Below are 12,005 nucleotides of genomic sequence, written 5' to 3' on the forward strand. Positions count from 1 at the left end.
AATCAGGCTGTACGTGAAGCAAAAAACCACGCATGCACGCTGCCTATGAGGCACCCTGAACCAGTTAAAAACCATCACGAGCTTTCAGCATCCTTACTCAACACTGAGTAGCAATTGAGCTCTCTAGCAATCCCCTGGACCGAACAGGGACGAGGTACTGTACAATGTGGGAAAACCCGACTTTGTGAGAACCAATTACAGTCAGATCTGATTACAGGCACACCTGATATTTCTTCTATGCTCATTTCAACTTTGTTTAGGTCTGATGCTATATAACATCCAACATACTCAAACCCTGGCAGAATTATGTGATATACCTTGGCAGAATTAGGTGATACGACATCCCTTAACAACACGTCCTAAACAAAAATCGCAGAAACATACCTGCTTTCGCGTAACAAGTTCAGGAGATCGTCTCTGAAAGTATCTCTGTTCTTCTCCAAGATCCCCCTGACATCATACTGGACCTAACAGGAAACAGAGCCGATTCAAACAACAAGCCAAGTAGTCAGGCACCTCTCACAAGAGCAGTACTGTAAAAAGCGCTGAGGAAACAGAGCGCTTTAGTTAATTTTGTGCAGCCTCAGGGTAAAATTAAGCTAACGAAAACTGCATTTGGATTTGTTTCAGCAAATAAAGAAAATAAATTACCTCCCCAGCGTAGTGCTTCACTCCAAAGTTGTGAACAGCAACTCTTGGTTTTACATAAAAAGGATTATTCTAATTGGAGGGGAAAGAAAAGAAAAAAAATATTTGAGGGGGGGAGGGACAGGGAGTGGAATGATACAAAGGGTCCCATTATCCTCTCAACCCAGACCTAAACAAACCATTGCCTTCCAGTGAACCCCTCGGAAGATTAGTGCTCCATAAGCAAACAACCAACTTATAACAATAATAGGATTTGTTAGTCTAGGCTGCTTCAAATGCAGTAATAACAGATTTATAGTATCTAAAAAGGCATTATACTAAACCTGAACCCATCTGGCAGAACCACCTATTAAAGGCACTTTGAAAAAGAAGGCTCTGTCTTAAATTGGCAGTTACAAATACTGGTGGATACACCTGTATCCCAGAAATTCTCGAAAATAATTCTAGGATCACAAACAAGGGTAACACTAATCTGGATAGAGGAAACAGCAACCTTTCAGTAAATGACATCAAGGTGAATACTTCATTAAATCAAGGGAAATTGAAGATCTAAGTAATCCAAGTTACTGCACGTTGTCAGAGCTCTAAGAGCAGAATTTGGCTTCTTCACCAATATGGAAACCTTTAACTGGACAGTAATAAGGATATGTTCTTCCAGGTAACCAACTCAGTCTTGACAGCAAATGATACAGATTGCCATGGAAGTAGGATCACAGCCTCTACAACTATGCATCCATATATTTGAACCCTGAATTTCTACAGAAGCAAAGAGCCCCTCCATACTTTGCACAGAAAACATGAGCAAAACATCACATACAGCATGCTGGGTATTCAACTTCTCCAGCAAAGTGGAGTCAGTAGCTTGAGGAAAATGGCTCTCTTCATTGATAAGCGCCAGCAGCCCCAGTTTCTACAACAGCAAGAAGAGGCAGAAGATGAATTAGTGCACAGATGGACACAGATGTCCCCAGTTTGGAAAATCACAAAGTCCTTGAAGTTGTGTGCAGAGAGGCACAAAACAACCTGTACATGACTGTACCCACTCTCATAAAGGACTGCAATCCTATTTTTCTGGCCATGCTCCTTTTGAAACATACAGCATATGATACATGAGCAAAATAAAGAAAAAGTAGCTACTAGAAGAAGCAACAGTCCTGATAAGGGAGTTTTTAAGTGCATACAATGACATTGCCCCAGAATACATCCCCAGCCTCCAAGATCTCCAGTGATCAGGAGTCCCTTAAAACTGAGGAGTTTGTGTAAACAGCCTTCCAAAACTTCTTCTTCCATAAAATTACCTACTCAGTTGTTGAATCAATGCAAATTTTTAGCACCCACAGCACCCAGGGGCACAGCAAAACATATACAGTTAAACTACACACCGCGTGAAACACAGCCTCCCTTTGCTTTGCATATGGCTCTGTGTAATTTCCCTTGATGTTCCCTACCCCTCACACTCAAAGGTGGTAAACAAAGCAAGCTACTCTGCAGTTAATTAATTTGTCCAGCAATCTTCAGGTTGATACAGCCTCTCAGAAAAACACAGCTGTGCAGGTGCATATTTTAATAAGTCACTTCCCATCATCCTAGAGCAGCTCCTGACAAACCACACCGTCCTGACTGCAGTTGTGTCCTGGCAGCCGGACCCCCTGCCCACCGCCATCCCTTTCTGTAGTGGTCTAAACTCACACAGCCACACACCCCGCTATAGAGATAAACTCATGCTAGCAGAAGTGAACATGGATGACAGGATACGTAACTTCGGCATCATCCAGCTGGAGTTAAAATTTCTATGTGGTGAATTCAGACCTCATCTGCCCCTCACAGCTAATGTTCCTACCAATAACTCTGCAGGAACTTCATGCTCTTTTACATGTTCCTTTAGCACAAAGCAGAACACAAACAAAATTATGGATGAAGCCAAAATTGGCACGCAACAAACGCACATTACCCGCATCCCATGAAAAGCCATTATGGGAGCAAGACACTGTCATTCTTTCTGCCCCCTCTTCCTATTCTTTTTAATCATCTCCAAATATTGCTTTTGTATACAATCACACACTGTTAAAGGTTACAAGGAAAGATACATATATTGAGCTTACAATATAAACTATAATATATCCATGCACGAAAATTATCTGATTAAAAGTTCATTATTTAAACATGTACGATCCACCATTCTCTTCAGTTGTTCTTTGTGTTGGCAAGTGTTTCAAAGATGTGCTACCTCAGAACAAAAACTAAAAATAAGTATCAGTATCAAATCCTTTATTACCTTTTCAATAAGATCCAAGCACTCTCCATTGTCGGTCCAGTCAATATCCTCCCAAATTAGTCCTTCCCTAAGGAAAATAAGGAGGCCCTTTTTATTGACAACTACAACAAAATTACTTTAAATATAGAAATAGGAGAAGCTGGTGTATTTATCTTGCAAATTGCAGCAAAATCAGCTTGCTTTTAAGAAATACACACCTCCAGACAGAGATGTTCTCAAAGGAAGCAAAGGTAGCTGGGAACCCAGATTCAAAGTGAATACTGATATTTTCAAAATTCTTTCAAATTTCATCTGTATCTCTTACCTGCTGTATTCCAGTTGCTCCAAGGAAAAGATGTGCTTGTTGAAATACTCCTGAAGCTTTTCATTTGCATAGTTAATATTGAACTGCTCAAAACGGTTTACCTGAAGAGACAAGAAATTTTCAAAAATGCATACACCCCAAGTTATTTTACTTTGCAAACATGGAACTGGTTTAAGTCACAGTATGTTTAATAACCAAGTTCCAGTGAAGATGACAAAGATATGCAGAACAATGAAGCATAAATATCAGGCAATCCATCTGAACAAACTTTTGAAACGTACCTCAAAGTTTTCAAATCCAAATATGTCCAAAATTCCAATTGACTTGAAGTCTTCCTTGCTCCTGATTCTGCTGTTGATTTTCTTAATGACCCATGCAAAACACTGAGAATAAAGTGCCATAGCCATAGAATCTCTGCTATCTATTGCCTGCATTAAAGAAGGAATACACAATACATCAATCATCTCTGTAACCGAGAACTTACCAGCCTTTGCTGGTCAGTGTCCTTTGCACAGCGCAAAGCAAGGTATAATGCAAACAGGTTTGTATTCCTATGTACCCTGACAGCAATTGCATTAACAGTTACAGAGCATCATGATTTAAGCTTTAACAGCATAAGTTATAACAGCTGTACAACCTGTGTGGCTTTAAAATTACATTTCAAAGCTAAAGCATCAAAAATTAGGAAATTCTAAACAAAGTGTGGAGGAAGAAAAGAGAGGAGTAGGAAATAACACCTTAATTTACCCCTTTCTAGAGGTAACCATAATGTTACATATACCTATTTCTAATCCCTTTCCTGTAAATAATAAAATTATTTCTGCTGAAAGTTTCCAAAAACACTAACCTGACACAAACGTCCATAATTAAAAATATCAGTCTACATGATTAAAATTTGAAAAAAAATGGTAAGCATTCAGGCTTAAGAATAACAAAGGCCAAACTACAAACCCTGGCCAGAATGATAGGATGGGATCTATAGAGATTTCTAAAAGTCCAATTATACCCTTCCCCCAAAAAATATGTAGTATTTTTGATAGCAAGTCTGATGCATAAGCTAAGCTTCTGTTCATGAGTGACCAATGATTTGACTGGACTTGGAAGACAGAGTCACATATTTAACAGACTTAAAAACACGTCAAAACTGAGATGCCTTTACCTGTTGTATACTAAGAGGTGTTAGGATTTCTTCTCCCCTGAGTATCATTGACCTCTGTGTCAATGCTTCAGTCAGCTGTGTGGAGTCCAACCCCAGCAGTTCAGCAGATCTACCCAGAGCTGGCAAAAGAAAGAGTCAAATATAAGTATGTCCTTAAATGTATAAGGTTGTGAAACTAATTTGTTGTGTTATTATTATCACCACCATTTAAGATGCTTCTAAAATGACGGGGATTGAAGATAAAAACACAACTACAAACTCTAGGATATATTTTTGCTGCTCATGGAAATGGCCCAGTATCACAAATCTGCACAACTGAAGAAATTTAGACATAGAAATTCATCACAAGTAAGTCACAAATATTTATTTTCCTCTTAATGTTACATGTCAAGAATTCCAACAATCTACTGCTTACACTAACATATTTTTCCAGATACAAACAGTAATTCACTTTGTCCACATGAATGCGTTTCAGGTTCCCTTAGGATGATGAGGATAAAGAAAATCAATTAAATTTTTTTCTTACCTGCATACTTTAATTTACAATTTTGCTATAACGTGGTATATAAAGCAGTACATAATGCAACTCTTTATTGCCATATTTGAATAAACATTTAAAATGCTCGCCATCCGAATCTTTAGACATACCAGCACATACTTTCAGATCTGTGACTGAAGTATTGAAAGCTCTAACAAAAGATACCTTCAGAGGAGATCTCAATTAAGTAATGTACTTGAGCACTTGCGTTTTATCAACTTGAGAATATTTCAAAGAAGCAATTAGAATAAAATGGAATTTCACTACTACTAAAGGAATAAATATGTGCTCAAGGTCTTCCTTAATTAAGACCTAGCATCCAGCAGCAGACTAATTTGCCTCATCTGTCAAAAAAACCCCAAAATAACATTTTAATCAACATTTACAGATGCTAGAAAGCAGTAAGACCCATTCACTGTTTGTCCTTGCTATGGTCAGACACACCAGCAACAAATACAGCTTTCACAACCTCAAGAAACATTTCCATTTGGATGTACAGCTTCTCACCTGTTTTAAAGGACACCTGTGCCCCACCAGCAGTGATGAACTCAACATTTCCTAGATGCAAAATGCCAGCCAATAGCCTCAAAACTTCTCGCACCTCCTCCTTGCTGAACTGCATCACTTCCATTGCAGTCTGGAATGACATGTGAGCTTCTTCAGTAACATCCACACTGACTCAAAAATGGGGACAAAGACAAACCCACCAACTCTGTTGTCAGGCCTTAGAAAACCGAGTCAGAACTGACAGAGGGCTGGCAGGAGTTAATTCCTTTGGTTTCATCTCAAATCAAATACACTGTAAGACATGACAGAGACATCTTGGAACATGTAAGTATCACTCTGGTTTTAAGAAATCTCCTTTTGATGCTGTAAGGATGCTGTAATTTGCTTTCAAATTCTTCATTAAAATTGTATAAATATTGGAATGCCCTACCGAGTTGTGTATCAGATGCAATTTCACTAATTTGCATTAGTAATGGATATCCTTCATTGTGTTGTGTTTTTACCAAATTTTGCCCATTAGCCTTGTAGGTAACAAAGCATGGGGGAGGGAACATAGCAACATGTAAGATTTACTCATTTGTTGTCTCAGTCATGGAGAATTCAGAGGACACCTTCTCCAGCATATCCTGAGCAAGCCATGAAGCCCAAACACACATCCTACCAGTGTGGTCTGACACCTTAGAGCAAAACTGAGCAAGAAAAAGAGATCTATATAAAATGTCTTGAATTTATGAATAACCAATATGGCAATGATCAAGGCTTAGCTATGTAAACGAGGAGAACTGCAGATCTCTATCTAAAGAAGTATTAAAACAAGAGGAGGAACATAACGCTTTTCTCTGACATAGAAGGGTAAGTAATTGTATGCCTCCAAAACTACCAGAAATTCCCAAATTTGGGTCTAATACAAGCTTGTCTGAGACAGTTTTATACCCTTACAGTTAGACTCACCATGTTACGGTCACTGCAGGTGTCTGACAGATGACACGACACATTTTAGCTTTCATAAATCATCAATTACAAATGGAAAAGCCTCAGACCCATCTCACAATTAAAAGCAGAGAAGAGATATGGGTGAAGGTTTATTTTGTATAGAAGACCTTTCACAACAGAGCTCTAAGGTGGCAGCACCAGGAGTTCATCTCCACGCTCACTGCATAGTTCCTCCCTGTCTCCTACAAAAAAGTTTCACTTAAGTAACATTTCCAGGACTTAAACCACAATAAAAATAGACAAAGCAGATGACTATAATAGGAAAAGACAGGCGAGAGTGAACTGCAGGGTTTCTGCATGCCTCCTGCTCTGGGAATGCAGCCTAGCAGCCTCAGCCCCTGCTCCAAGCCTGCGTGCACTTTGGGCAGCACACAAGTGTCACCTGCCCAGCTGATTTCATGCTCTGCCTACCCTGGGATGATTAGCACAAATTAAATGTCACACTAATCAACTTAAGCATGTGACTATAATATAGGTAAGTTACCAACTTTTCTAACACTTCCTTTGGCCATACTAGATAAGGGGTTTTTACACTAAATATAACTGTTGCATCCACTACACATTAATTTGTCAACTTGGCAAAGAGATTAACACAGCTAAGCAAAAACAGTTTGGTGAAGGGCATAAAACCAAACATTTTGTCTGATTTTTAAACTCTAACACATATCATCTTGGTGATAGAGTAAGCAATTAGCAATTATCCTAACAGTCAGTATAGACTAATTGCTGTAGCTAATTGGTATGGGTATAAGATATAAAGTCAATCAGAGAAAGACTCCATCAGGACCTGTTTTTTAATCTGTGTGTACATTTTCTTCAGCTCTATCATGTAAGTTACTTCATACAACTGGATTTCCCAGCTGCAACTTAAAGAGTCACAGAAGCCCAGGCACTTTACTCCCCGTGTGCTGCACTGTGGACTCAACCAGTAGATGCTCCATGATCTGGGCACAGTTTTAGGATGAAAAAATAGTGGAAGAAGACATAGCTGTAATAAAACAATGCAGGGAAGGGCAAAGGCATGCAAATGCCTTACTTTCTTCCCAACTGATATTCTTTTCATTCCAAAGTATAATCATTTCACTAAATTATAGCACACTTTGAAATGATAGAGTAAAAGTCAAATATTGGAGGGAAGGCAAAGACTCAAAATAACAGTGGAGTGTTTGGAGAAAATTTAAGTCCCTGTACGCTCAGTGCCTCCATGACAGAGCTGCATGTACAGGTAAGCACAAGAAGGCTTTGTCCTCTGCTCTGTCAATGGGCCCCAGGCGCCTGAATCTTCAGCATTTTTAAAGCATAAAGAACTAGCAAAACAACTCACAATGACTTCCTTGAAAGAATCTTTGTCACTGATTGTCTTATCCGCTATACATCCAGACTGATTCAGGTAGTGATAGTTCTCTGGTACAGATAAGTAAAAAGCATCTATTGAGGAGAGAAAAGAGGACAAATGAAAGAAAAAACAACCCGAAACAAAAGCACTCCACAAATTACTATGTCAGAGCTAAATAGTTCACAATTCATTTGCTCAGAACTTACGATGATGCACAAAACAAAGTTTTATATTAAAATCAGAAATGGGGTTTTATTTTGCTAGTTTTTGCTCTATTTAGCTGCACAATGGAGTTAACTCTACTTTTTAGCGTGCAAAGACAGTAGGCCCAAAGGGAGATGCCAAGACAGCTTTATGCAATTTTGCACATACACAAATCTCATTTCTTTTGTTCAGTGGATTTATTCTTTATGAGAGAGGATTAAAGGAACCAGAATTATTTCTCTTTGTTGCTGTGGAGTTGTTTAGTACCAGCAAAAATATTCAGCTTGAACAGAATGAGGCATGTCTGTCCCCAAGTAATTTTTCCAGGGCCACAGCAGAAACTAGGAGAAAAATTACCGGCAGCTCAGTGACATTCTTCAAATAAGCAGGTTCCTTTATCAAGTTGAGCTCAAATTCACACTCACTGAATCCTGGCTGAATAAATAACATATTTCTCTGCTTGAGCTGGCAGATTTCTGCAGTTAAATTCTCCACTGCTGTCACCATGGCTGACTGGTAGCAGAAAGCCACTACAGTTGTGTGACTTGTGCTTTGCCACTCACCTTTCTCTGTCTCTTCTATCCCTGCCAGCAGAGCATAGAATATATGATAATTTCTTTCCCCGGGGTTTTGTCTTACTACACGATTCTGTCAAAGTAAAAAATAGTTTCCATTTAAGCAATAATTTTTAAGGTGAATTTTTTTATCCACAATTTCAAAGAAAATATTAAATCAAGCAAAATTAACTGAGCGAAAGCAAACATCAACTTACTTTTTCCAATAAATCTATAGCCAGGAAGAAAAACTTCAGTCAAGGAATAAAGTAAAAAACAATTAATGCACACGCTATTTATAATCTTCCTTCTTTCATTTGAGACAATAGGAAGAGCATCATGGTCTTTTCTTATGACATGCCTACTGCCATAACAAGATCAATAAAGTAGCAACAATGATAATATTGCAGCAGTTCTAATACCAATGTGTTCCCACACCTCCTTCTCCTCCATCCCATCAAAACTGGACTTGACGTATTCTGGATTTTAATTGACATCTACTTTCCTTTAATTTTTCTTTTCCCTAAAGCTTGGAAACAGTTTTAAGGATGAAATTTGTCCCACTGTAAAAGCAGTTTATGTTCAAAACACTAGGTAGGATCCCCTCGGTATAATCCCCATCCCCCCACCTCTGGTGCTCTGGTGGAGGTGGCTCATAGTCCAATTTTGCCAAATGCAGGACAAATCCAAGGATTTGACCCACCCAGGCTCACACTGCAGAAATTCAGCAGCTCTGCTCTTTCAAGTACTTTTCCAGAAAACTAAGAAGCTTATCTTTGGATATAATAAATGAGGGAAATAGCTGACAACTGAAGTTATCCCCAAGAACTCAGGCTGTTTTAGCTCACTACGTAGGAACGTCCATATGAGCCACGGTAGCAGTAGCAGTACAAAATCCTGGTCCTCCAAGAGTATATAAACCCTACCCCACCACAAATACATGCATGCACGCAAACACATGCAGAATTTGGTGTTACTGCTTCCCTTTCCGATCTACATCAGCTCAATTTAATTGTGTATGTTTCAGGATGGGGTGAAAGGACAGACAAGGAAGCCACTTCTCCCTCAGCCCTACACAGAGGAGGTACATGGGGGCGGCCCACAAACAGGGGTAAAGTTGCCAAACGAGGATACAATCTATAATTCTTCCTCCCTGAATGTTTCCTTTCTGACAGATGTTCAGCTGAATAAACTTCCCAAAGCGACTGGAGTTGTTGTTGTAAACAGTCTTCGCATTGCCAAAAGCTTCCATAATTGGGCTGTGAAAATACAGAACGACAAAAGCGTTAGTAGGGGACCAGCATGCCAATGGTTTCACACGGGACTGGTGAAAGGAACAGCACTCTGCAAAGCTCACTTCTGACACCCTTCTCAGCCACAGCCTACACCCTCAGTATTATCCTCAATTTATTAACAATTGCCATCTCAATTTTCTATTAAAAGTTATAAGTATTCAAGCAACAGGACAATTAATCATTCTAAATTACTCCAGATCTTAATCTGTAACTGCTCAAAAGATGCATGCATTTTTCATTGCAGTACTCAAATTATAGAAGTAAGAAATCTCAGCACATGCAAAATGCTAGACAGACGTAGGGAAAATAGTCCTTGTCCTAAGGTAATTAAAAAAAAATAATTACATCAAGATACAGCAGGTAAAACAGAGATGAAGCATGATAAATAAAAGTAATAGCATCTCAAATTGTCTTTGTTTTTAATAGTTTAGAACCAGATGTTATTTCATTTGAACACTGAGTGGGTTTTTTTCCTTGCATAGAGTATGTCCAATTTATCTGATGCATTTACTCCTCTGTCTTATCAGTCCTCCTTATCCCCCCTTTCCTCAGCATGCTTTTACCACTTGTACACTTTATCCTCACTGTGCTGTATCTTGTTCTACCCTAACCTCAGGCTATATAAACCAAAGCAATGGTTTCTCCCTCCCATCACCCATTCTCCTCACTCTGATTATCTGAAGTCAGCCCCAAACAAAAATGAAAGCCACTACTAGAGCATCGTCCATTTCAAAACTCTGCATCTTTTTGCTGCATTAAGATATACCACTGTGCTCACAACTCTCTAAGAGCAGCCAGGTAATTTTGTTCAACGGAAAATTTCCCCCTTTCCAGTATTCATTTTATTGTTCAGTAAACGCCCCCACATCTTTAATTACATTGCAAGCTCTCATTTAAGTGACAAGGCTTATATCTTCTGGAAAAAACACCTGTGTATTGAAAGGTCTAGTACCTGCTCTCAAGAATAGCTTGCTCCACACAGGAGGTCTTCTCTCTGCAGGACAGCTCCAGAGAATGTTGGCTCATTGCAGACAAGAACTTGAGAATCAGCTTTGTGCTTTCAGTCTTACCAGCACCACTTTCACCACTGAAAGAAGAGGAAGAAAGTGTTTGCGCAGTTCCAGCTGCTGGGGGAAAAGCCCTGTGTCTGGCCAGCCCTCCAAACTCTACATTACTGGAGATGAGGAAGACTGAGGTGATTAGAAGTGATACTCAAATGGCAGCAGAATACCCCTTTAAGCTTGCTGAAGATGACATTCAACACTGAATGCAAGCTATCTTTAGACTTCACACCACTATCAGACAGCATTTCAAGGCACTGATTGCATAAGGATGTACACAATACCCACGAGGCAACGAAGAACTCTCTCAACACAAAAACCTACCCAACAATTCGCACCAACATGGAAAAACAGAGATAGAATAGGGGCATGGCAATGGTCCGGGAGAAAGTCCAAACTATGCATTAAGCTGGGGAAGTTTGGGATTATGTTGCAGCAATCTAGCTAAGGAGGAAGCCCAGCTGTGAGGAGGAGGAGGTTAGAGACACCAATGCCTATTACAGCACATAAAGGCTACTAGTATAATTAATACGTATATTCTTAGTGAGCTACATATTCTTTAAATGAACTTTTTAGATGCCCATCCAAATAAACCAGATTCACACAAGTTTAAAATACAGAATTTTCACCTCTCATCACCATCAGAGATGTAAAACCTCTAATCTTCACCCACAGCAGAACAAAACTATTTGATAATGCTAAATTAACACTTAAAAACCAAACTGTTAATAAGTAATCTTACTGTTAAAACCAGAAAGCAATAGACTCAATTTCTCTTCAAAATCAACACTCTAAAAAGCGAAGGTATAAATTTGGCTCATTTCCCCAATACAATTTCCCTTCAATTATGTAGCCTTATAATTAAAAAAACACTGAGAGCCATTATGAAACATAACTTGTGGTTAAACTTTGTCTAGTTTGTTTACTTTTCATGTGAAGTCATAGCATTATAACCTAAGCTGCAGCCTAATTCTTAGTTTTCCTAATTCCTAATTAAGCTTAATTCCAGTTTACTCCCAATGAAAGGAGGTACATTTTGGTCTTGTCCTACCCTTTACATTGTAGCAAGCTGTACTGAGTTTGCCTGGTAAGGTTTTAGTAGCAGGGGGAGCTACAGCGGTGGCTTCTGTG

At 39.1% G+C, this 12,005-nt stretch overlaps 1 protein-coding gene across 1 annotated transcript in view; it reads right to left on the minus strand.

The window, feature by feature from the left end:
• The window catches only part of LOC104163935 (unconventional myosin-X-like), a gene marked incomplete at both ends in the record, with an annotated part of 12,102 nt that extends 1,202 nt beyond the window's left edge, over nucleotides 1-10,900 (minus strand). The window contains 12 exons of the mRNA XM_009703092.1: nucleotides 385-467; nucleotides 1,466-1,558; nucleotides 2,924-2,990; nucleotides 3,228-3,328; nucleotides 3,509-3,655; nucleotides 4,387-4,505; nucleotides 5,432-5,561; nucleotides 7,749-7,852; nucleotides 8,528-8,612; nucleotides 8,737-8,750; nucleotides 9,653-9,777; nucleotides 10,766-10,900. Of these exons, the coding sequence (XP_009701394.1) occupies nucleotides 385-467; nucleotides 1,466-1,558; nucleotides 2,924-2,990; nucleotides 3,228-3,328; nucleotides 3,509-3,655; nucleotides 4,387-4,505; nucleotides 5,432-5,561; nucleotides 7,749-7,852; nucleotides 8,528-8,612; nucleotides 8,737-8,750; nucleotides 9,653-9,777; nucleotides 10,766-10,900 (1,203 nt within the window). The remainder of the gene's footprint in view (nucleotides 1-384; nucleotides 468-1,465; nucleotides 1,559-2,923; nucleotides 2,991-3,227; nucleotides 3,329-3,508; nucleotides 3,656-4,386; nucleotides 4,506-5,431; nucleotides 5,562-7,748; nucleotides 7,853-8,527; nucleotides 8,613-8,736; nucleotides 8,751-9,652; nucleotides 9,778-10,765) is intronic.
• Between the last annotated feature and the right edge of the window lie 1,105 nt (nucleotides 10,901-12,005).

Source organism: Cariama cristata, unplaced genomic scaffold (assembly GCF_000690535.1).
Source record: "Cariama cristata isolate BGI_N322 unplaced genomic scaffold, ASM69053v1 scaffold24856, whole genome shotgun sequence".
Lineage (NCBI taxonomy): Eukaryota > Metazoa > Chordata > Aves > Cariamiformes > Cariamidae > Cariama > Cariama cristata.